Below are 27261 nucleotides of genomic sequence, written 5' to 3'. Positions count from 1 at the left end.
GGGATCCAAGCCACGTCTGTGACCTGCGCCACAGCTCACAGTGACACCGATTCCTTAACCCACCGAGCGAGGCCAGGCATCAAACTCCCAACCTCATGGTTCCTAGGTTCCTAGTCGGATTCATTTCCGCTGTGCCATGACAGGAACTCCAAGTCTTTAATTTCTTTTTAACAGTGTTGTGTACTTTACAAATTATAAGCTTTGCACTTTTATGTTTTTGATTCTTTTGTTTATTTCTTTTTTTTTGGTTTTTAGGTCCACACCTTTGGCATATGAAAGTTCCCATCCTAGGGGTCTAATCAGAGCTGCAACTACTGGCCTATGCCACAGCCACAGCAGTGTGGGATCCAGGCCACATCTATGACCTACATCATAGCTCATGGCAACGCCAGATCCTTAACCCACTGAGTGAGGCCAAGGATCGAACCCACATCCTCATGCATACTAGGCGGATTTGTAACCCACTGAGCCACGGCGGGAACTCCCTGTTTTATTCTTTTTGATGCTGTTATGAATGGAATTTTCTTAATATTTTTGGTTTGTTTAGTACTAACCTATAGAAATATATTTGATGCTGGCATATTGATCTTTTATCTTGCAACTTTGCTGAATTTGTTACTGTTATATTTAGTGGGTTCCTTTGAGTTTTCTATATACAGGATTTTGTAATTTGTAAATAGATTAAATTTTTTTTCTTCCTTTCCAACCAAGATGCCTTTTATTTCATTTCCTTGCCCAGTTGCCCTGGCTAACACCTCTGAAACTATGTTGAATAGAAGTGGTGAGAGTGGACATCCTTGTCTTATTTCTGAAATTAGCAAGAAAGCATTCAGTCTCTTAAGTACAATGTTATGATTTTGTTTAATAGATACCCTTTATCAAATTGAGGTATTTCCTTTGTATTCGTAAATTGTTGGATGTTTTCAGTAATGATAGGGTATTGAATTTTTGAGTTATTTTCTTTGTGGTTACTCTCAGGATTACAATCAACATCATATGTAGTTCAATTAATAACCATCTTAATTTTAATAATATACAAAATGTTTGCTCTTGTGTAACTCTGATCCTTCCCCTTTACTTTTATTGTTATACAAATTACTTCTTTGTATATATTGTGCCCATCAGTAGATTTATAATTATTAAACTATGAAATTCTCTTTCAAATTGGAAGGAAAAAAGGTTATAAACAATACATTTAGAGTTGCTGTCCTGGCTCAGCAGAAAGGAATCTGACTAGTATCCATGAGGACGCAGGTTTGATCCCTGGCTTGCTCAGTGCGTTAAGAATCTGGTGTTGCCATGAGCTGTGGTTTAGGTTGCAGACGTGCCTCGGATCCCAGCTGCAGCCAGATCCGAGTCACATCCATCACCAGTGATGCAGCTTGTGGCAACACTGAATCCTTAATCCACTGATTGAGGCCAGGGATCGAATCCACATCCTCGTAGGTACTAGTCGGGTTCTTAACCTGCTGAGCCACATCAGGAACTCCTAAACATAGAATTCTTGATTGACAGATTTTTCTTCTTTGAGCACTTTGAATGATATTCCACTGCCTTGTGGCTTTCTGGTTTCTGATGAGACAGCATCTATTTGACTTGATACTCCGTTGTATTTGATGGATTATTCCTCTCATGCTGCTTCAAAGATTCTGTCTTTGGTTTTCAGCAGTTTGATCATGATATATGTAGATGTGTATCTGAATTTTTTCTACTGGGAGTTTGTTGAGCTTATTAGTTATGAGGGTCAGTGTTTTCCATCATATTTGGGAAGTTTTGGGCCATTATTTCTTCAAATACTCTTTGTTCCATTGTTTCCACTTCTGCTGAGACTCCCAGTATGCATATATTGATATCCTGATGGTGTCCCACAGGTCTCTGTTAATTGCTTTTTATTTCTCTTACTCAGACTGGTTAATCTAAATAGACGTATCTTCAGTTCACTTATTCATTTTTTCCTGCTTGCTCAAATCTGCCAAACAGCCCCCTAGCAAATTTTCAAAATTTCAATTACTGTATTTTTCAACTCCACATTTTATATTTAGTTCTTATTTTTTTCTCAAAACTTTTTGATTCTTTCCCTCCCCCCCCCCCCCCCCCGTTTAGGTTCACGCCTGTAGCATATGGAAGTTCCCATACTACAGCTGGTGGCCTACACTGCAGCCACAGTATACCAGATCCAAGTCACGTTAGCGATGTACACCACAGCTCACAGCAACGCCAGATCCCCGACCCACTGAGCAAGACCAGGGATGGAACCCACACCTCATGGATACTAGTTGGATTCATTTCCGCTGTGCCACAATGGGAACTCCTTGATACTTTTTTTACAGTCTTTTTATTGGTATTCTCAAAGTGCTAAAACATTTTTGTCATAGTTTTCTTACTGCTTTAGCCATGGTATCTTTTAGTCCTTGGGATATATTTAATATAGCTGATTTAAAATCTTAATCTAATCAATCCAATATCTGGGTCTCCAGCTTCTGTTGGTTGCTTTTTCACCCAGTGTGTGGGCCATACTTTGTTTCTTTTCATGTCTTATAATATTTTGTTGAAAACTGGATCTTTAAGTAATAAATGTATTGTGGCAACAAGATTTTTGTTCTTTGTTATAATTGCTTCTGTGCTTAGTCATTTTTATGACTTAATTCTGTAATGTGTATATTCTTGGTTATATGTGGCCAGTTATATTTCCCCTAGACTAGCTTTGTAGTCACCTAATGATTGGGCAGAGATTTCCTTTATTTAATTAATTTAGATTTAATCTTTTCCTGGAACCAACAAGCGTCTTGGGCTCTTTAGAGGAGCTCTATATGGATTTGGGGGCATCCCTTTAACAATCAGCTAGGTAGTTTCAAACTCTGCTTTAGCCTTCACTTCCTGTCTGTACAGATCCTCAAGCTCACCCAGATGTGGTAGTTTAAGGCCTTTGGTAAGTTGCTTCCCCCCTCCTCCCAGAATGTTTAGGGCCTTTTAATAACCTCTCATGAATTTTCTGAGCTTGCACATAACCAGGGCATATTCACAGTCCTACATATTGGCTTGGTATTCTAGATTCTTAGAAATTTGTCAGAGATTTTCAAAGCCCTCTGAATATCTCTTATCCCAGCCTTTTCTATCAAAATATTTGGTTAGTCTCTTTGACCTAATAGGCAGCTTTGAAGTTAAACAGTTACCTGTTAACTGTTTTTGGCACCCCCCCGCCCCAGGAAAGATATTTTCACATTAGCCGAGCTCCAAATCAGGTAAAATATAGACAGTCTTGCAAGTGCAGTCTTCTAGGGAACCACCAGAAAGGTCATATAATGACAGTTCTTTGAGAATAAGACTTTGAAGAAGTTCTGGCCCATTCTGTGACTTCTGTTCTTCGCTTGGTTTTGTTATTTCATCTTTTATTTTTGACATAATTTCAGACTTTGCAGAAAAGTTGCAAGAATACTACAAAGCATCTCCATACAACTTTTCCCTTGATTATTGTTTCTAAAATTTTAACAACTTGAACTATTTTCTTATTCTCCTGCCTTCAAAATTTAGGCTAATAGTGCCTTGACAAAATATATTAAATTCACTCAATATGGTAATAAATATAATAATAATTCCAAAAATTGCCTACTGAACGTTGTGCCAGACAATTTACTCAATATTGAACTTGGATTATCACATACTCCTAACAGCTCTGTAAGACCGGTAATACTGGTACTGAACCCAAGCTCACTTTGCCCGACAGGCCAATAAATTTGGAGATGAATTGTTTGGGCAAGGAATAGCAACTTTTAATTGGAAAGCTAGCAGACCGAAAAGATGGCAGATTAGTGTCTCAAAAAACTACTCTTTTTTTTTTTTTTTTTTTTTTTTTTTTTTTTTTGTCTTTTTGCCATTTCTTGGTCCACTCCCATGGCATATGGAGGTTCCCAGGCTAGGGGTCCAATCGGAGCTGAAGCTACCGGCCTACACCATAGCCAAAGCAATGTCAGATCCAAGCCATGTCTGCAACCTACACCACAGCTCATGGCAACACAGGATCCTTAACCACTGAGCAAGGCCAGGGATTTAACCTGCATCCTCATGGATGCTATTCAGGTTTGTTAACTGCTGAGCCAAGACAGGAACTCCTTTTTTAACTTAAAAAAAAAATGTTTTTTATTTACTGGCTGAACCTGTGGCATATGGAAGTTTGTGAGCCAGTGACTGAATCCAAGCCACAGCTGTGACCTATGCCACAGCTGCTGCAACACCATATCCTTTAACCCACTCTTCCAGGCCAGGATTCAAACCCACACCTCCACAGTGACCCAAGCCACTGTAGTCAGATTCTTAACCCATTGTGCCATGGCAGGAACTCTAGTGGTCCTCACCTTAAATGTGAGCTCTTGGTGTTAAGGTTACCATAGCTGTGGAGAACAAAGCAAGGGACGAGAACAAGTTAAAACACAACAAAGATTACTCTTAAGAATAGATTTTCAGAGCTCTCATTGTGGCTCAGCTTTAAAGAACCTGACTAGTATCCATGAGGATGTGGGTTTGATGCCTGGCCTCACTCAGTGGGTTGGGGATCCATCATTGCCGTGAGCTGTGGTGTAGGTCCCAGTTGCGGCTCGGATCTGGTGTGCTGTGGCTGTGGAATAGGCCAGCAGGTATAGCTCTGATTTCAACCCCTGGCCTGGGAACTTCCATATCCTGTGGGTATAGCCCTAAAAAGACAGAAAAAAAGAATAGATTTTCATCTGTTTTTCTTGAATAAATGCTCCCTGAATGGCTGCAAGTCTTTGGCTATTCTCCAGGTCTTGAAGGAGTTGATTATTACAGTTTTTGCTATTTTTCTCATTGCTTTCATTGAAGACCGTTTTTGAGGCTCCTGTCTCTGTTGTTTTTACTGCTGTCCTTAGCTTATTTTTAGCTTGTCCTTTCATTCCCTTCCTCACTCCCTTTTACTGGTACTGTTAGATGAGGCTTTGTCTGGATTTCTTCATATTTGAAATAGGGGATACTGCCAAGCACATTCATGGTAGCAGTATTCATGGTAGCAAAAAAGTGAAAGACAACCCAGATGTCTCAAAGTAAGGAAATAATTTTTAGAAAATGGTTCATCTATATGTCCATATGATAGAACATTATGCAGATACTAACAATCATACATTTAGAAACTATTTTATAACATAGGAAAACATTTATGCTATGATACAGATGGAAGAAACAGTATGAAATATAGAATATTCAGATTTTTGAAAATAAGCTTTTTGTAAAGAGATAAGCATAATATGTAAGCACCAGAAACTCCTGGAAGGAGCCATATCGAATGGTAGCATTTATTATTTCTGGGTGTTAGTTAACTTGGTGTTAGGTAAAGAAAAAAATAGCTTTGTTTTATATTATGTATCATAAAGTTGTATTAATTTTTGTTATTAAAATACAACTATTAACATGTGAAGCACTTTTGCATATTAAACTGTTTTCCCCTAATGTGTACTCAATTAAAAATTATATAACTGTTGAGCTCTGGCAGTTTTAACATAAATTTTTATAAATATTTGAAGAGATAGTTTAAGAACATGCTAATAATAATGCTGGCATTGTGGCTATAAAATATACATAAGCTATTTTAATCTCCAGAGTCTACAGTATAGAAAGGAGGTTTGTTTCACTGGATTGTATTAAGTCGAATTGTAAGGCAGATGAATAACCTATAGTCTCATTTATTAGTATTTCATTTTTTTTTCTTTTCAGGCTCATATTAAATTTCCTATTGACTACCCATATTCACCACCTACCTTCAGATTCTTGACCAAAATGTGGCACCCCAACATTTATGAGGTAAGAGGCATCTACTGTGAATTTGTCTGAAAATTTTTTAGATACTGTCCTTTGTAATAGATTCTGTATTTCAGTATGATGTAATAGTTATGCTGTAGCCACAAAGAAGTATTCATAGTTTCCCATTTTTGGTTAGCAGTCTGTAGTTGAATTGTTCAAATAATGAGAATAGTCTTTTTTTTAATTTTATTTTTTTGTTTTTTTGCTTTTTAGGGCCACATCCGTGGCATATGGAGGTTCCCAGGCTAGGGGTCTATCTGGAGCTGAAGCTACCGGCCTACGCCACAGCCACAGCAACTCCAGATCAGAGCCATGTCTGCGACCTACACCACTGCTGACAGCAACACCAGAGCCTTAACCAACTGAGCGAGGCCAGGGATCAAACCCACAACCTCATGGTTCCTAGTCGGATTCATTTCTGCTGTGCCACACCGGGAACTCTGAAGGCTAGCTTTATTTTTTTATTATGTTATTTTCTTCAATGAATTTATTACATTTATAGTTGTACAATGATCATCACAATCCAATTTTATAGGATTTCCATCCCATAACACCAGCACATTCCCCCACCCCCCAAACTGTCTCCTTTGGAGACCATAAGTTTTTCAAAGTCTGTCAGTCAGTATCTTTTCTGCAAAGAAGTTCATTCTGTCCTTTTTTCAGATTCTTCATGTCAGTGATAGCATATGATGTTGGTGTCTCATTGTCTGACTGACTTCACATAGCATGGTAATTTAGAGGTCCATCCATGTTGTTAAAAATGCTGATATTTCATTCATTTTAATGGCTGAGTAATATTCCATTGTGTATATTTACCACATCTTCTTGATCCATTCCTCTGTTGATGGACGTTCAGATTGTTTCCATGTCTTGGCTATTGCAAATAGTGTTGCAGTGAACATTGGAGTACATGTGTCTTTTTGAGTCATGGTTTTCTCTGGATAGATGCCCAGGAGTGGGATTGCTGGATCAAATGGTAATTCTATTTTTGGTTTTCTGAGGCATCTCCATACTGTTTTCTACAGTGGTTGTACCCATTTACAATCCCACCAACAGTGTGATAGGGTTCCTTTTTCTCCACACCCTCTCCAGCACTTACTGTTTGTAGACTTTTTGATAATGGCTATTCTGGCTGGTTGTAAGGTAAGTACCTCATAGTAGTTTTGATTTGCATTTCTCTAATAAATAGTGATGTTGAGTATCTTTTCATGTGCTTTTTGGCCATCTGTCTTCTTTGGAGAAATGTCTATTTAGGTCTTCTGCCCATTTTTTAATTGGGTTGTTTGTCTTTTTGATATATATCTATATCAGCTGTTTATGTATTTTGGAGATTAATCCTCTGTTGATCACTTTACAGAGATCTTCTCCCATTCTGTGGCTTGTCTTTTTGTTTTATTTTTGGTTTCCTTTGTTCTACAAAAGTTTTTAAGTTCAGTTTAGGTCCTTTTTGTTTATTTTTTGTTTTTATTCTCGTTACTGTAGAAGGTGGATCCAAAAAGATATTGCTGTGATTTATGTCAAAGAGTGTCCTGCTTGTTTCCTCTAATAAGAGTTTTATACTATCCAGGCTTGCTTTTAGATCTTTAGTCCATTTTGAATATGTTTTTGTGTATGGTGTTAAGAGAATGTTCCAGTTTTCCCAGCACCACTGACTGAAGAGACTGTCTTCTCCATTGTATATTCTTGCCTCCTTTGTCATACATTGACGTAATTGAATAGGTTTGTTTCTAGGCTTCCTGTCCTTTTCCATTAATCTATATCCCTGTTCTTGTGCTAGTATCATACTGTTTTGATGACTGTAGCTTTGTAGTATAGTCTGAATTTTGGGAGCTTGATTCCTCCATCTCCTTTTTATTTTCCTCAGGATTGCTTTGACTATTGTGTTTAAATACAAATTAAAATTTTTTTTGTTCTAATTCTGAAAAATGCCATTGATAATTTTTTAGGGATTACATTGTATCTGTAGATTGCCTCAGGTAGTATGGTCATTTTGACAGAACTGATTCTTCAATGCAAGAGCATGGTATATCTTCCTATCTGTGTCATCTTTGATTTCTTTCAACAGCGTCTTATAGTTTTCAGTGTATAGGTCCTATGCCTCCTGGTCTCATATTATTGTAGCTGAGGCCCAAGCATTAAAATTTGTTTTTAAAATATGCAGGCTTTGTTGTGTAGTTCTTTTTTTTTTTTTTTTTTGACCAGACGGAAACTTGGAAGCACCTTTGCTCTGGAAAGAGCTTTTAAGAAGTTCACAAAAAAAAAAAAAAAAAGTTCACATTTGGCTCAGTGGTAACAAACCCGACTAGTAACCATGAGGATACAGGTTCAATCCCTGGCCTTGCTCAGTGGGTTACAGATCTGGTGTTGCCATGAGCTGTGGTGCAGGTTGCAGACACAGCTTGGATCTGGCTTTGCTGTGGCCATGTCATAGGCTGGCAACTGCAGCTCTGATTTGACCCCTAGCCTGGGATCTTCCATGTGCCACACTGCAGCCCTAAAAAAATAAATAAATAAAACAAAACAAAACAAACAGCCTTTAAAATGTTTATAGGCAAAGGATAGAGAACTTACTCTTTAGCCTAAATTTGAATTTCACTCTGTATAAATGAGCACACTGGAACAGCTTTATCGTTTTTCAAAACCTGCTTTTTCTGTAAGTCATTATCTTCATTTTTCTTTCTTTTTTTTTAAACTTTGCTGCATCTGTGGCATGTGGAAGTTCCCCTCCAAGGGTAGAACCTGAGCCACAGCAGTGATCATACTGAATCCTTAACCACTGGGGCAATAGGAACTCCTCTTTCTTTCTTAAAACAAGACAAACTGGTGCTCAAAAGGTGATGCTTACATACCTTTCGAGAAATAAGTACCAGGATTTTGCTTTCTTCAGTATCTTTAGTATTTGATGTAATCATAATTCAAATAAATAACAGTATGTTGTATTATTCTATATAACAAAGCTATCCTGTTGGAAGAAAGATGATAGAAATTATTCACTGATTCGTAGGATTCAAACTGGATTTAATACACATAGAAATATTTTTGTGTCCTTGTCCATTTAGTAATCAAAAATTCTTACCTTCAAAACTGTGGTGTACATAGACTTTAGATTGCAAGAGAGAAATGAGAACACTCAAGCTTTTGTCTTGCTACTGAAAACTAATTCACGTTAAAGTTGTATACTTACCTCTTTCCATCTCAATTATCTAATTTTCAAACCTTTCCTAAAAAGAGGAAATAATAAAAAACAGAGTAAAGGATTCAGAGCTCTCTTGGAAGAAAGTGTAGGTAAATAAACGCACCTTTCTACTACTTTTCACCACTCATGTAGGCTGTTTAGTTCTGTCACTCAAGATTTAGCATTGGGTCATTATTTTAAAATATATGTACGTATTTTTTTACTCAATGAATTTTATTACATTTGTAATTGTACAATGAATCATCACAACCCAGTTTTATAGCATTTCCATCCCAAACCCCAGCCCATTCCCCCACCCCCAACCCTATTTGCAGCAATGGACAGATCATCCAGACAGAAAATCAACAAGGAAACACAGGGCCTAAATGAAGCATTAAACCAGATGGGCCTAGTATATATTTATAGGACATTCCGTCCAAAAGCAACAGAATACACATTCTTCTTGAGTGCACATCAAACATTGTCTAGGATTGATCACATTCTGGATCACAAATTAAGCCTTGGTAACTTTAAGAAAATTGAAATCATATCAAGCATCTTTTCTGACCACAATGCTATAAGACTGGAAATAAACAACAAGAAGAAAAACTGCAAAAAAAACACAAACACATGGAGACTAAACAACATGCTGCTAAACAACCAGTGGATCACTGAAGAAATCAAAGAGGAAATTAAAAAATAACCTAGAAGCAAATGACAACAAAGATATGACACTCCAAAACCTATGGGATGCAGCAAAAGCCATTCTAAGAGGAAAATTTATAGCAGTACAAACCTACCTCAGGAAACAAGAAAAAGCTCAAATAAACAACCTAACTTAACATCTAAAGCAGCTAGAGAGAGAAGAATAGACAAGACCTCAAGTTAGCAGAAGGTGAGAACTCATAAAGATCAAAGCAGAAATCAATGAAATAGAAACAAAGAAAATGATAGAGAAGATCAATGAAACTTAAAAGCTGGTTCTTTTAAAAGATCAACAAAATTGATAAACCCTTAGCCAGACTTATCAAGAAAAAAAGAGAGAGGACTCAAATCAGTAAAATTAGAAATGAAAAAAGAGGAGTTCCCATTGTAGCACAGTGGTTAACGAATCCAACTAGGAACCATGAGGTTGCGGGTTTGGTCCCTGGCCTTGCTCAGTGGGTTAAGGATCCAGTGTTGCTGTGAGCTGTCGTGTAGGTCACAGAGGCAGCTTGGATCCCATGTTGCCGCGGCTCTGGTGTAGGCCGGCAGCTACAGCTCCGATTCGACCCCTAGCCTGGGAACCTCTATATGCCTTAGGAGCGGCCCTAGAAAAGGCAAAAAGACAAAAAAAAAAAGAAAGAAAGAAAGTAATGAAAAAGAAGAAGTTACAATGGACATCACAAATACAAAGGATCCTAAGAGATTACTGCATGCAGCTAGATGCCAAGAAAATGGACAGCCTAGAAGAAATGGACAAATTCTTAGAAAGGTACAATCTTCCAAGACTAAACCAAAATGATATAGAAAAGATGAACAGGGCAATCACAAGTACTGAAATTGAAACTGTGATTTAAAAACTTCCAAAAAACAAAAGTTCAGGACCAGATGGCTTCACAGGCTAATTTATCAAACGTTTAGAGACGAGCTAACACCTTTCCTTCTGAAACTATTCCAAAAAAATGCAGAAGGAGGAACACTCCTAAACTTATTCTGTAAGGCCACCATCACCCGATACCAAAACCAGACAAAGATTCCACACAAAAAAAAGAAAATTATAGGCCAGTATCCCTGATGAACATAGATGCAAAAATCCGCAACAAAATACTAGCAAACTGAATCTAACAATACATTAAAAGGATTGTACCTCATGATCAAGTGGGATTTATCCCAAGGATGCAAAGTTTCTTTGATAACCGAAAATCAGTGTGATACACCACATTAACAAACTGAAGAATAAAAACTGTATGATCCTCTCAATAGATGCAGAAAAAGCCTTTGACAAAATTCAGCACCATTTCTGATAAAAACCCTTCAGAAAGTGGACATAGAAGGAACCTACCTCAACATAATAAAGGCCATATATGACAAACCCACAGCTATAGCATCATTCTCAATGGTGAAAAGCTGAAAGAATTCCCATTGAGATCAGGAACAAGACAAGGATGCCCCCTCTCACCGCTACTATTCAACATAGTTTTGGAAGTGCTAGCCGCCGCAATCAGGGAAAAAAAAGAAATAAAAAGAATCCAAATTGGAAAGGAAGAAGTAAAACTGTCACCATTTTCAGATGACATGATACTATACCTAGAGAATCCTACAGACGCTACCAGAAAACTGTTAGAGCTCATCCATGAATTTGGCAAAGTCACAGGATACAAAATTAATACATAGAAATCGACAGCATTTCTATATACTAAGAATGAAAGATCAGGAAGAGAAATTAGGGAAACAATCCCATTTACCATCACATCGAAAAGAATAAAATACTTAGGAAATAAACCTACCTAAAGAGACCAAAGATCTGTATTCTGAAAACTCTAAGACACTGATGAAAGAAATCAAAGAGGACACAAACAGATGGAAAGACGTCTATACCATGCTCTTGGTTTGGAAGAATCAATATTATTAAAATGACTATACTGCCCAAGGCAGTCTGCAGATTCAGTGTAACCCCCATGAAATTACCAAGGACATTTTTCACAGAACTAGAAAAAAATATTTTAAAGTTTATTTGGAAGCACAAAAGACCCAGAATAGCCAAAGCCATCCTGAGAAAGAAAAATGGAGCTAGAGGAATCAGGCTCCCTGATTTCAGACTATACTACAAAGCTGCAGTCATAAAATCTGTATGGTACTGACACAAAGAAAAGATATTTTCATATTTATAAAATTTTAACAGTCAAATAATGCATGTGTATCTTTATAAAATATGCAGTCATTTCCATACCATAACAATTTTGTTTTTAAAGATGTGTTGGAAGGTCCCACGTTGGTATAGCAGGTAAGGATCTGGCATTGCTGAAGCTGTGGCACAGGTTGCAACTGCCACGTGTATTTGATCCCTGGCCTGGAAACTTCCACATGCTGTAGGTGCAGCCAAGAAAAAAAGAAGTGTTAAGTCGTAGTTAGGAATTAAATGTGATGTAAATCAAGTGGGTTGATTAAGAGACTCTTTTCATCTCTGTTAATTTATCCTGTAAATTAAATTTATAAATATCTAGGGGTAACTTGGAGCACAAATGAAAATTAATAAAAACTTGTCATTAAGGATCATACTGCACAGTTTGCTCATTTCTGCTTCATAGTATGTTGGGTGACCTCAGTATCAATTCCTGGTTACATGTGTTACTGTGTGCTCAGAAATAGACAATCAGTGAAGCCCATTTACTTCACAAATCTTTTTTTTTTTTTTTTTTTTTTTTGTCTTTTTTTGTCTTTTGTCTTTTGTCTTTTGTTGTTGTTGTTGTTGTTGCTATTTCTTGGGCCGCTCCCGCGGCATATGGAGGTTCCTAGGCTAGGGGTTGAATCGGAGCTGTAGCCACCGGCCTACGCCAGAGCCACAGCAACACAGGATCCGAGCCGCGTCTGCAACCTACACCACAGCTCACGGCAATGCCGGATCGTTAACCCACTGAGCAAGGGCAGGGACCGAACCCGCAACCTCATGGTTCCTAGTCGGATTTGTTAACCACTGCGCCACGACGGGAACTCCTACTTCACAAATCTTGTATTAAAATGAGGTTTTTGTACACTCTTTTTTTTTTTTTTTTGTCTTTTTAGCTATTTCTTGGGCCGCTCCCATGGCACATGGAGGTTCCCAGGCTAGGGGTCGAATCGGAGCTGTAGCCACCGGCCTACGCCAGAGCCACAGCAACGCAGGATCCGAGCCGCGTCTGCAACCTACACCACAGCTCACGGCAATGCCAAGATCGTTAACCCACTGAGCAAGGGCAGGGACCGAACCCGCAATAACCACTGCGCCACGACGGGAACTCCTGTATACACTCTCTTTACTAAGATCTTTATAGGTATGGAAACTCAAAATCTTAACTGCTTTTTGTATGTATTTATTAAAATAATTTTTGGAGACATAATAGACTGATTTTTAGAGTAGTTTTAGGTTTTCCACAAAATTGAATGGAAATTATACAGAAATAGTTAATATTTGATCATCTTTATAGTTCTAGTGAGTTGTAGGATACAGTATGAAATACTCATGTTACAGTATGGAACATATATACTCACATATAGTATGGAACCCAGCTCATGGCACCACTGGATCCTTAACTCACTGATCGAGGCCAGGGATCAAACCTGCGTCCTCGTGGTTACTAGTCAGGTTCGTTTCCACTGAGCCACAACAGGAACTCCTGAATAGTTATTACTGATCTTACACTCAGATGATTCTCAAGACATTTATCTCTGTAATCACTGACACTGTAAGGATAGTACCAGTTTGGCTGCTGTTCCACGATCATTATGACATGGTATTTTTATTTTTATTTTATTTTTTTGCTTTTTAGGGCCGCATTCATAGCATATGGAGGTTCCCAGGCTAGGGGTTGAATCAGAGCTACAGTTGCCAGCCTATGCCACAGCAATAGCAACTCAAGATCCAAGCTGTGTCTGTGATCTACACCACAGCTCACAGCAGCGCCAGAGCCTTAGCCTACTGAGCAAGGCCAGGGATCGAACCTGCAACCTCATGGATCCTAGTCAGGTTCATTAACTGCTGAGCCATGAAGAGAACTCCAGGGCATGGTATTTTTAAATGTTACTGTTTTAATAATGATTAAAAATAGATCCTGGGTTCCTGTTGTGGCTCAGTGGTAAGGAGCCCGACTAGTAATCCTGAGGATGCAGGTTCTCTCCCAGGCCTCGCTGAGTGGGTTAAGGATCTGGCATTGCTATAAGCTGTGGTGTAGGTTGCAGAATGCGGCTCGGATCTGGCGCTGCTGTGGCTGTGGTATAGGCTGGCAGCAGAAGCTCTGATTCCATCCCTAGCCTGGGAACTTCCGTATGCTTCACGTGTGGCCCTAAAAGGCAAAAAATAGATATAGGTCGATTTTATTGTCTTAATATGCTTTCCTAAGACATGTTGTCCTAGCTTTAGCTACCATAACAAAGTGCCATAGATGTGGTGAGTTTCTTAAAAGGACAGAAATTAATTTTTTCATTTAGGAAGTCAGAAGTACAAGATCAAGGTCAGTTTCTGGTGAAGGTTCTCTTCCTGGTATATTTCTTTGTTTTAATGTGGCTTAAGAAGGTGGTGGGGGGAACATGAGTTAGCTCTCTGGTGTCTTTTATTATGTTTTTGTTTTGTTTCAGGTTTTGGGGGGTTTTTTGTTTATTTTGCCTATGCCCATGGCATATTGAAGTTCCCAGGCCAGGACTCGAACCCATGCCATAGCAGCAAGCAGAGATACAGCAGTGGCAATGCTGGATCCTTAACCTTCTGAGCCACCAGGAAACTCCTCTTAATAAGGTTTTAAAAAGGTTTTTGCCAAGTCTGCAGAACTATTGTTTTTCGGAATAATGCAATTTAGGCTGTATAAATGGTGAGTTGGTCTAATTATGTATAGTTTATGATCTTTATAATTATGTATTCAGATGGTAAACTATTAGGAATGAAGTGGATGAGACCCAAAATAAGATCTTTGAAAGCTAAAAGAACTCAGTGTATCAAGAAATCCTTTACAGTAAAGCTATAATTATAAATTACATTTTAATGGAGTTCCCATCGTGGCACAGGGGAAACGAATCCAACTAGGAACCATGAGGATGTGGGTTCGATCCCTGCCTTGTTCAGTGGATTAAGGATCTGGTGTGTCATGAGCTGTGGTGTAGGTCACAGATGTGGTTCAAATCCTTCATTGCTATGGCTGTGGTATAGTCCAGCAGCTATAGCTCCGATTTGACCCCTAGCATGGGAGCCTCCGGATGTGGCGGGTGTGGCCCCAAAATGGAAAAAAAAAAAAAAAATGCATTTTAAAATTACGCAGAAGTTGTTCCCGTCATGGCGTGCAGCAGAAGCAAATCCAACCAGGAACCATGAGATGGCGGGTTTGATCCCTGGCCTCGATCACTGGGTTAAGGATCCGGCGTTGCCATGAGCTGTGGTGTAGGTTGCAGATGTGGCTCAGATCTGGTATTGCTGTGGCTGTGGCATGGGCTGGCAGCTGTAGCTTCAGTTAGACCCCTAGCCTGGGAACCTCCATATGCCACAGGTGTGGCCCTGAAAAGACAAAAGACAAAAATAAATAAATAAAATCACCCAGAAAAGACCAGGTAAAAAAGTAAGGATACTGGAGTTCCTGTCGTGGCGCAGTGGTTAACGAATCTGACTAGGAACCATGAGGTTGCGGGTTCGGTCCCTTCCCTTGCTCAGTGGGTTAACGATCCGGCATTGCTGTGAGCTGTGGTGTAGGTTGCAGACGTGGCTCGGATCCTGTGTTGCTGTGGCTCTGGCGTAGGCCGGTGGCTACAGCTCCCATTGGACCCCTAGCCTGGGAACCTCCATATGCCGCGGGAGTGGCCCAAGAAATAGCAAAAAAAGACCAAAAAAAAAAAAAAAAGAAAGTAAAGATATGTTAGTTGGGAAATCAAAGAAACAGAACCAATAGGATATATAGGGATACATTTAAGAAGACATTTATCACTTTGTTGTACAGCAGAAATTAATCACAATGTTGTAAATCAACTGTGCTTCAATAAAATAAAAAGTAAAGGGAAAAAAGTTTATTATAGGAATTTGCTGACATGGTTATGAAGTCTGAGAAATCCCACTGTTTGCCTTTTTCAAACTATAAATTCAGGAACCCTAAAATTAAAACTCAGTTTGAGTTCAAAGGCCAGATGTTTGAGGGAGCCAGTGGTGTGACCCCTAGTCTGAGGCCATAAGCTTGAGAACTGGGGAACTGCTAATACGAATCCTGGAGTCCTAAACCCTAAGGACCAGGAATGCAGATGTACCAACCCAACGGGAGAGAATTTGTTGTTCCTCTGCCTTTTTGTTCTGTTTAGGCCCTCAATAATCGTGTCGTTGCAGAAATCTTCTTTACTCAGTATATTTATTCAAATACCATTCTCTTCCAGAAAGAATACCCTTACAGACACAGAAATAATGTTTTACCAGCTGTCTGAGCATCTCTTAGCCCAGTCAAGTTGACACATACTTGACTTTTTCTACCATTCCTCTCCTGTCATCCACATTATATGCTCCTTCTATACTCTACATACATCATTATATTCTCAGAGGGTTGTAATTTGACTGGAACCACATTTGAATACTTGAAATAGCAATGTGTGTATAGTAAGAGTTTTTGTGTCCTTTTTATTTCATAACACCTAGTAAAATTATATTTAGATAGAAAAATAATGGTACCCCAGCTGATTTTGCTTCATCTCCTTTGATCACATAACACATATTTCTTTCTCTTTAATTAAATTGTTATTATTTTTTCTGTTTAGTGGAATTACAGAGCTTCTGTGGTATTTCTTTGAGAATGTAACTGTTATTCCATTCAGGAATCAAATAATGAAGCCAAAGAAATACATTAGGATTGATCTTACAAAGTTGTAACATTTCATTCTCTGATGATCTTTCCAGACCAGGACTAACTGCTTAAGTTCATTATTATTAAACGCATTTCATATACATTTTAAATATATAGGTCATGTTTGTGTGTGTGCGTGTTTGTGTGTTTGTCTTTTTAGGGCTGCACCTGTGACATACGGAAGTTCCCTGGCTAAGGGTTGAATCAGAGCTATAGCTGCTGGTCTATGCCATAGCCACAGCACTGCTAAATCAGAGCTATGTCTGCAACCTATACCACAGCTCATGGCAACACCATATCCTTAATCACTGAGCAAGGCCAGGGATCAAACCCACGTCCTCATGGATGCTAGTCAGATTCCTTACTGCTGAGCTACAGTGGGAATTCCAAATATATAGTTTTTAAATTGTAAAAACTTTAAAATTGGTTTTATTAAGATGCTTTGATTTTTTTTTCAAAAGTTTTTTACCTAGTTGATTTACAATATTCTGTCAATCTCTGCTGTAAAGTGACCCAGTTATATATATAATTATTTTTCTCATATTATTCTCCATCATGTTCCATCACAAGGAATTATATATAGTTCCCTGTGCTATACAGCAGGATCTCATTGCTTATCCACTCCAAATGCTGTAGTTTGCATCTACTAACCCCACACTCGCAGTCTGTCCCACTCCCTCCCCTCCCCCTTAGCAACCGCAAGTCTGTTCTCCAAGTCTATGCGTTTGTTTCTTTTCTGTAGATAGGTTAGTTTGTGCTATTTTTTAGATTCCAGATATAAGTGATATCATATAGTATGTCTTTCTCTTTCTGACTTACTTCACTTAGTATGAGAGTCTCTAGTACCATCCATGTTGACTGCAAATGGCATTATTTTGTTATTTGGGGGCTGAGTAGTATTCCATTGTGTATATGTACCACATCTTCTTAATCCATTCATCTGTTGATGGACATTTAGGTTGTTTCCATGTCTTGGCTATTGTGAATAGTGCTGCAGTGAACATAGGGGTGCATGTATCTATTCAATGAAAGTTTTTTCTGGGGAGTTCCTGTTGTGGCTCAGCGGTTAGCGAACCCGACTAGTATCCATGAGGACGCCGGTTCGATCCCTGGTCTTGCTTAGTGGGTTAAGCATCTGGTGTTGCCATTAGCTGTGGTGTAGTTCTCAGACGTGGCTTGGATCCAGCATTGCTGTGGCTGTGGCGTAGGGTGGCGGCAGCTCCTATTGGACCCCTAGCCTGGGAACCTCTATATGCCGAGGGTGTGGCCCTAAAGAGACAATAAAAAAGGGTTTTTTTTCTGGGAATTCCCATCATCGCTCCACGGCAATAAATCTGACTAGTATCGTTGAGGGCACAGGTTAGATCCCTGGCCTTACTCAGTGGGTTAAGGATCCAGTGTTTTCATGAGCAGTGGTGTAGATCACAGATGCGGCTTGGATCTAGCATTGTTGTGGCTGTGGTCCAGGCCAGCGGCTACAGCTCCGATAGCCTGGGAGCCTCCATGTGCCTAAGTTGCAGCCCTAAAAAGACAAGAAAATAAAAATAAAAAAAGTTGTTTTCCGGATACATACCCAGGAGTGGGATTGCTGGATCATATGGTAGTTTTCTATTTAGTTTTCTGAGGTACCTCCATACTGTTTTCCATAGTGGTTGTACGAGTTTACATTCCCACCAGCAGTGTAGGAGCGTTCCTTTTCCTCCACACCCTTTCCAGCATTTGTTATTTGTTGATTGTTAATGATGGCCATTCTGACTGGTGTGAGGTGGTACCTCTTTGTAGATTTGATTTGCATTTCTCTAATCTTTATCAATGTTGAGCATTTTTTCTTGTGCCTGTTGGCCATCTGTATGTCTTCTTTGGAGGAATGTCTACTCAGGCTTTCTGCCCATTTTTTCAATCGGGTTGTTAGTTTTCTTGTTGTTGATTTGTACAAGTTGTTTGTATATTTTAGAGATTAAGCATTGTTTATTTGACGATGCTCCCATTTCGTAGATTGTGTTTTTATTTTGTTTTTTTACTATTTCCTTTGATGTGCAATAGCTTATAAGTTTGATTCAGTCCCATTGGTTTATTTTTGTTTTTATTTCTGTTGTCTTGGGAGACTGACCTAAGAAAAAACTTGTACCGTTGATGTTAGAGAATGTTTTGCTTATGTTGTCTTCTAGGAGTTTGATGGTATCTTGTCTTACATTTAAGTCTTTAAGCCATTTTGAGTTTATTTTTGTGTATGGCGTGAAGGTATGTTCTAGTTTCATTGATTTATATGCGGCTGTCCATTTTTCCCAGCACCACTTGCTGAAGAGACTTTTTCCCATTTTATGTTCTTGCTTCCTTTGTTGAATATTAATTGACCATAGGTACCTGGGTTAATTTCTAGGCTCTATTCTGTTCCATTGGTCTGTATGTCTGTTTGTATACCAGTTCCACACCATCTTGATTACTATAGCTTTGTTATATTGTCTGAAGTCTGGGAGAGTTAGCCTCCTGCTTGTTTTTTGTTCCTCAGGATTGCTTTGGCACTTCTGGGTCTTTTATGGTTCCATATAAATTTTTGTATTGTTTGTTCTAGTTCTGTAAAAAATGTCACGGGTAATTTGATAGGGATTACACTGAATCTATAGATTGCTTTGGGTACTATGGTCATTTTAATGATAATAATTCTTCCAGTCCAGGAGCATGGAATACCTTTCCATTTCTTTGAATCCTCTTTAATTTCCTTGATTAATGTTTTATAGTTCTCCACCATATAAGTCTTTCACCTCCTTGGTCAGGTGTATTCCTAGGTATTTAATTTTTGGGGTATGATTTTAAAAGGCATTGTATTTTTATATTCCTTTTCTATTATTATATATATATAGAATAATGTATTATTTCTATATATATAATACCATGTCATCTACATAGAGTGACAATTTTACCTCTTCCAATTTAGATACCTTTTATTTCTTTCATTTGTCTGATTGCTGTGGCTAGGACTTCCAATACTGTATTGAATGAAAGTGACAAGAATGGGCATCTTTGTCTTGTTCCAGATTTTAGCAGGAAGGCTTTCAGCTTTTCTCCTCTTGCGTATTATATTGGCTGTGGGTTTGTTATAAATGTCGTTGATTATGTTAAGGTATGTTCCCTCAGTACCCACTTTGGTAAGAGTTTTTATCATGAATGGACGTTGGATTTTGTCAAATGTTTTTCTGCATCTATTGAGATGATCATGTGGCTTTTTTACTTTGCTTTGTTAATGTGGTGTATGACATTGATTATTATATGTTGAACCATCCTTGTGAAGTTGGGATGAATCCCACTTGGTCATGGTGCATGATCTTTTTTATATGTTGTGGGATTTGGTTGGCTAAAATTTTGTTGAGAATTTTTGCGTCTGTATTTATCAAAGATATTGCCCTATAATTTTCTTTTTTGGTAGTATCTTTGTCTGGTTTTGGTATTATGGTGATGGTGGCTTTGTAGAATGTCTTTGGGATTATTCCTTCAGCCTGTTGGAGAAGTTTAAGAAGGATGGGTATAAGTTCTTCTTTTGTATGTTTGGTAGAATTTGCCTGTGAAGCCATCTGGCCCTGGACTTTTGTTTGTAGGGAGTGTTTTTATTACATATTCAATTTCATTTCTAGTGATCCATCTGTTTACTTGATCTGTTTCTTCTTGATTCAGTTTTGGTGGGCTGTATGTCTCTAAAAAGTTGTCCACTTCTTCTAGGTTGTCAGATTTGTTGGCATATAATTGTTCATAGTATTCTCTTACGATTTTTTGTATTTCTGCAGTATCTGTTGAGATTGCTCCTTTTTCATTTCTTATTTCATTTTCTTATTTTGGATATTTGAATAGTGTTGCTGTAACCATATGTATATATCTACTTGTGTAAGTACTTTTTTTACTTCTTTTGTTGTATACCTAGGAATGGAGTTTTAAGGGTCAAATTGTAGTTCTGTATTTTACTTTTTGAGGAACTACCCAACTATTCTATAGCAGGTGAACCACTTCACCAACAGCAATGTCTAAGGGTTACAGTTTCTCCACATCCATCCTTATTTTCCATTTTCATATTCATTTTAGCTTTTTTTTTTTTTTTTGGCTTTTTAGGGCCGCACCTGCCACATATGGAGGTTCGAAGGCTAGGGGTCTAATCAGAGCTCTAACCACCGGCCATGCCAGATCCTTAACCCACAGAGCGAGGCCAGGGATCGAACCCGCAACCTCATGGTTCCTAGTCAGATTCGATTCATTTCCACTGTGCCAGGACGGGAACTTCTAATTTTAGCTATTCTGAGAGGATATGATGAGATAACTCGTCATTTTGATTTCCATTTCCATAATCACTAATGATGTTATGCATCCTTTCATGTGCTTATTGGCCACTTATTTATCTTCCTTGGAGAAATGTCCATGTTCTTTGACTATTATTTTTAATTAATTAATTCATTTATTCATTTATTTTTTAGTCCCACCCAAGGCATATGGAAGTTCCCAGGCCTAGGGATCAAATCCGAGCTACAGCTACTGGCCTACACCACAGCCACAGCAACACGGAATCTGAGCCGTGTCTGCGATGTACACCATAGCTCATGGCAGCGCCAGATCTCCAACCCACTGATCAGCCAGGGATCGAACCTCAACCCTATGGTTCCCAGTTGGATTCGTTTCCGTTGTGCGACAAGAGAAACTCTGCCTTTTTGTCTTTGAGTCATAGGGGTTCCTTATATATTATGGACACTATAAATTTTTATCAGATAAATGCCTTGCACGTATTTCCTCCCATATTCATAGTTGTTTTTGTTTTTTGGGTTTTTTACTTTATGTCTTTTGCACAAAAGTTTTTCTTTTTTGTGAAGTCCAGTTTACCTTTTTTTGTTTCTCTTGCTTTTGATATCATAACTTAAAACTCCATTGCCAGCTCCAACAAGACCCCTCCTTTTTTTTAAAAAAAAGAGGTTAAGATTTTAGCTCTTTGCTCCATTCTAAGTTAATTTTGTAAGTGGTATGTGGTGGGAGTTCAACTTCATTCTTTTGTTTTTGGAAATCCATTTGTTCTAGCACAATTTGCTGAAGAGGCTGTTCATTTCCCTTTGAATGGATTTAAGATCTTGTCAAAAATCACTTGGCCATGGATGTATGGGTCTGGTTATGGACTCTCGGATCTATTTCCTTGGTCTGTAAGTCTATCATTATGCCAATCCTAAACTGTCTTCTTGACTGTAAGTTTTGAAATCAAGAGTCAAGTCCTCTGACTTTATTATTCTTTCCAAGATCATTTTGGCTTTTGTGGGTCCCTTAAATTTCCATATAAATTTTCGGAATGGTCTGTCAATTTCTGCAAAAAAGGGAACTAATTATTTCGATTAGGGTTGTATTGAATCTCTAGATCAAATTGAGGAATATTGCCAACATTAAGTCTTCTTACATCATGAACACAGACTGTTTTTCTATTTATTTAGGTCTTTGTTAATTACTCTGAGTGATGTTTTGTAGTTTTCTGTGAACAGGGCTTTCACCTCCTTGCTTAAATTTATTCCTAGATATTTTATTCTTTTTAAAAAAAAAAGATTTAATAATGATTTTTATGTTTTCCTTTATAGCTAGTTTACAGTGTCCTGTCAATTTTCTAACTGTACAGCAAGGTGACTCAGTCACACATACATATATACATTCTTTTTTCTCACATTATCATGCTCTATCATGAGTGACTAGATATAGTTCCCAGTGCTACACAGCAGGATCTCATTGCTAATCCATTCCAAAGGCAATAGTCTGCATCTATTAACTCCAAGCTCCCAGTCCATCCCACTCCCTTCCCTTCCCCCTTGGCAACCAAATCTCCATGTCTTTGATTTTCTTTTCTGTGGAAAGTTTCATTTGTGCCATGTATTAAATTCCAGATACAAGTGATATCATATGGCTTTTGTCTTTCTCTTTCTGACTGACTTCACTTAGTATGAGAGTTTCTGGTTCCACCCATGTTGCTGCAAATGGCATTATTTTGTTCTTTTTTATGGCTGAGTAGTATTCCATGCTGTATATATACCACATCTTCTTAATCCAGTCATCTGTCAGTGCACATTTAGGTAGTTTCCTTGTCTTGGCTATTGTGAATAATGGGTGCATGTGTCTTTTTCATGGAAAGTTTTGTCTGGATATGTGCCCACGAGTGGGATTGCTGAGTCATATGGTAGTTCTATATATAGTTTTCTAAGGTAACTCCATACTGTTTTCTATAGTGGTTGTACCAATTTTCATTCCCACCAACAGTGCAGGAGGGTTCCCTTTCCTCCACACATGCTCCAGCATTTGTTATTTGTGGACTTATTAATGATAGCCATTCTGACTGGTGTGAAGTGGTACCTCATAGTAGTTTTCATATGCATTTCTCTAATAATCAGGGATGTTGAGCATTTTTTCGTGTACTTGTTGGCCATCTGTATATCTTCTTTGGAGAAATGTTTGTTCAGCTCTTTTGTCCATTTTTCAATCGGGTTGTTGGGTTTTTTTTCTTTTGAGTTGTATAAGTTATTTGTATATTTTAGAGATTAAGCATCAGTTGCATTGTTGGAAACTATTTTCCCCCATTCTGTAAGTTATCTTTTTGGTTTTTTTTTTTTTTATGGTTTCCTTTGCTGTGCAAAAGCCTTTCAGTTTAATTAGGTCCCATTGGTTTGTTTTTGCCTTTATTTCTATTGCCTTGGGAGAGATATTTTATTCTTTTAGAAGTCATTACAAGAGATCTTGTTGCTCATTGGGTTAAGAAAAGACAGACTGACCGACCACAAGGATGTGGGTTCTACCCCGGCCTTGCTCAGTGGGTTAAGGATCCAGCATTGCCACAAGCTGCTGTGTAGGTCAATGATGCAGCTCGTATCCAGTATTGCAGTGGATGTGGCATAGTATCAACTCGGATCCAGTGTTGCTGTGGCAGCTGCAGCTCCAATTTGACCTCTAGCTTGGAAACTTCCATATGCTGCAGATGCAGCTTTAAAACAACAACAACAACAAAAACCCCAGTCATTATAAATGCAATTGTTTGCTTAATTTTTTATGTTATTCATCACCAGTGTATAAAAATGAGGCTGATTTTTTTTTTTTTCCTTCCTTTTTCTGGCTGCACCTGGTGTATACAGAAGTTCCCTAGCTAGGGGGTCAAGTCAGTGCTGCAGCTGCTGGCCAAAGCAGTGCTGGATCTGAGCTGCATCCGTGACCTATGCTACAGCTTATGGCAACACTGGACTCTTAATGCACTGAGCAGGGCCAGGGATCAAATCTTCATTCTCATGGTTATTAGTTGGATTCATTTCCCCTGCGCCACAACAGAAACTCCCAATTCATACACCTTTTAAATTTCTTTTTCTTTTCTTATTGCTCTAGCTAGAACTTCCAAGACAGTGTTAAATAGCAGTGGTGAAAGTGGGTGTCCTTGTCTTATTTCTTATTTTAGCAGGAAAGCTCTCACCATTGAGTATGTTGTTAGCTGTGGGGTTTTTTTATAAGTAGCCTTTATAATTTTTTTAAATTTTTTCCTTCTTTTAATGATTTTTATTTTTTTCCATTATATCTGGTTTACAGTGTTCTGTCAATTTTCTACTGTATAGGAGTTACTGTCGTGGTGCAGTGGTTAACACATCCAACTAGGAAACATGAGATTTCGGGTTCAGTCCCTGGTCTTACTCAGTGGGTTAAGTATCCGGCGTTGCCGTGAGCTGTGGTGTAGGTTGCAGATGCAGCTTGGATCCTGTGTTGCTGTGGCAACTGGCTTGTGGGGTAGCCAGCGGCTACAGCTCTGATTAGATCCCAGCCTGGGAACCTCCATATGCCTTAGGAGCGGCCCTAGAAAAGTCAAAAAGACAAAAAAACAAAAAACAAAACAAAACAAAATTCTGTACAGCTACAATTTTAAGATAGAAGGTAACTATAGTTTTCCGGGTGTTTTTAATTTTGAGACGGTGTTAGGGCTTGTTGAACACTTCGTCAAGTTTATTTTTTTATTTTATTTTATTTTATTTTTATCTTTTTTGTCTTTTTAGGGCTGCACCTGCAGCATATGGAGGTTCCCAGGCTAGGGGTCTAATTGGAGCTGTAGCCACCGGCCTACACCACAGCCACAGCAACGCGGGATCCGAGCTGCGTCTGCAACCTACAACACAGCTCACAGCAATGCCGGATCTGTAATCCACTGAGTGAGGCCAGGGATTGAACCTGCATCCTCATGGTTCCTAGATTCGTTTCCACTGTGCCACAACAGGAACTCCTGCTTTGTCAAGTTTAGATGCCCATCTTTTAATATGTCATTTCTGCATACAAATCTATTTATGTCATTTCACTACTCAAAAGTTTTACTTAAGCACATTTTAAACTCTGAACACAGTAACATACTCCTCTGGCCTAATTTTTGTGCTCTGTTTTCTTGATTCAAACTGGGTTTTTCACTACTACAGTAGGTAGAATAATGGTCCCTTATCCCTGCAGTCTATGATGGGTTACATGTTAAAGAGGAATTAAGGTTGCTTATCAGTTGACCTTCATCTGAGATTTTTCTGGATAATCCAGGTGGGCCAGTGTAATCACTAAGGTCCTTTAAAGTAGAAGAGAGAGAGTGGGCAGAAAATGAGAGTGAGGAAGGAGATGGGACTTGGGAATAACGGCTCAGAGAAATACAACATTGTTTGCTTTGAGAGTAAGTGGAATGGGGCCAAGAACAAAGGAATGTGAGTGGCCTTTTAGAAGCCAGAATGGGCAAGGAAAGGGATTCTTTCTTAGGGCCTCCAAGAAGGAATTCATTGTTGCCCACACATTGACTTAAGCTCTTTGGAGAGCAATATCAGACTTGAACCTTACAAAACTTATTATAAAGCAACAAATGAGTGGTGTTTAAGCCACTAAGTTTGTGGTAATTGGTATAATAATACAAAATAAATATAACTGCACATTTATAATGTTGGTTTATTTCTTTAGGCATTTTCATGTCTAAATTTTCCTTAGATTAAAATTATAATCATTACTGAAAGCCTATCTCAAAGCTTCCTCACACCACTAAGCCTTTTGTTTTTCTGCTACACCACCTCCCAGGTGTCCTCTTCAAATATGCCTAGTTTCTCTCTCCTTTCTGTGGTGCGTTTTTGTTTCCTCATGTTTCTAATAACGCTGAGTTTTAGAATATAATATTTGATACTGATTATTAAAACTGTATTCTCCTTTAAAAATATTCTTTTACCTCTTTCTGTGTATGTATGTGTATATAAGTTTGGGTTTATCTGTAATATTTTTGTACTTTATATAGCTATACCTCCAATTTTCAAAAAAATTTTGCATCTTTTATTTCACTTTAGACCCAGAGATAGCTGAGTGTATCTTTCTCAATCTTTTCTGCCAGCAATCTCTGTTGCCTGTGGTAGACAGTCTATATGTGTTTGACTTAAACTAAATGAACTTATGAGTTAGGCCCTATAATTTAAATTTATAAACCACAATATTATAATCATAGTGGTGAGTTCTATCCATATATTGAGAGTTATGATTTATCGTATTTGTCTATTTCTTTTTAAAATGATTTATTTTTACAAGGATGATGCTATTGACATAGTGGGTTTTTTTGTGTTTTTTTTTAATCTTTGGCTGCCCCAAGGCATTTGGAGTTTCCGGGCCAGGGTTCAGATCTTAGCCACTGTTGTGACCCACAGCTGCAGCAACACTGGATCCTTAACCCACTATGCTGGTCCAGGGATCAAACCTATGTCCCAGTGCTCCCAAGACACCGCTGATCCTGTTGTGCCACAGTAGAAACTCCAGTCTTTTTTTTCTTAATTAAGAGTTGTATTTTGGAGATTGGTCAAAATGAATATTTATAATATAAAAATGTTTAATTCTTCTTTGTCATTGATTCCAAACATATAGAAAAAGCAGTATTTTTCTCTCTAATGCTAAGAAAACAAATTTTCTAGGAATAAAATAAATTTTAGCAGAACTGATACTTTTTACTCTCATTTTTTTAGTATTTTACTAAATGTGATATTCGTGTCTCGTAGAATGGAGATGTATGCATTTCAATTCTTCATCCGCCGGTAGATGACCCACAGAGTGGAGAACTGCCCTCTGAAAGGTGGAATCCTACTCAAAATGTCAGGTAAGGAATTACATAAGGAATAATCAGGTTTTTAGGTGGCTCATAAGATTGGATATTATCTTTTAATAAGTACAAAAGAATCCTTTCTGTGTTTGGTTGTTTTGTCTTCTGCTAGAGGTTTAGTACATGATTTTAAAGAATTGTATTTGGAGGGTAATAATGCATATGTTACTCATTTCTCTGTGTTTACTATGGAAGAATTTTCTACTCTGAATTCTTATATCATCTAAGTTCTGTCTTGCTGCTTTGGATTTCATGACTTCATGTCTGGATTGGTTGCTTCCTTATCCTAGGAGTATTATTACTCTTCACTGAAAAGTCTTAGTCTCTGCAAACTAAAATTTGACTTTGAATAATACATTTTAATAGAGCTGTCATTATCTTTTGTTTTTTTCTTCGTTGTTTTTATAAATGTGGATGTTTCTTATGATTTGGAAGGCTTATATATTTTTCATGATTTCCTTTGATTACTCATCTAGATCGATCTATCATAGATGGATGGATATTTAATCGTCTGTTTCTTCAGTAGTAGTCTATATGTGCAGGAGTTAGTTACACAACCGTTAAAAGAATTTCGAAAAACCAAGTACTCTGTTACATGTTTTTGGTTTTGT

The 27261-nt window shown here is 38.1% G+C and overlaps 1 protein-coding gene across 1 annotated transcript in view; it reads left to right on the top strand.

The window, feature by feature from the left end:
- UBE2R2 (ubiquitin conjugating enzyme E2 R2) overlaps positions 1-27261 on the top strand; it is a 120050-nt gene that overhangs the window by 75676 nt on the left and 17113 nt on the right. Inside the window, exons 2-3 of the mRNA XM_021064700.1 lie at positions 5722-5808; positions 26550-26647. Coding sequence (XP_020920359.1) covers positions 5722-5808; positions 26550-26647 — 185 coding nt within the window. The remainder of the gene's footprint in view (positions 1-5721; positions 5809-26549; positions 26648-27261) is intronic.

This window comes from Sus scrofa, chromosome 10, assembly GCF_000003025.6.
Source record: "Sus scrofa isolate TJ Tabasco breed Duroc chromosome 10, Sscrofa11.1, whole genome shotgun sequence".
In the NCBI taxonomy this organism is placed as follows: Eukaryota; Metazoa; Chordata; class Mammalia; order Artiodactyla; family Suidae; genus Sus; species Sus scrofa.
This window is presented reverse-complemented; position numbering and strand designations above follow the sequence as displayed.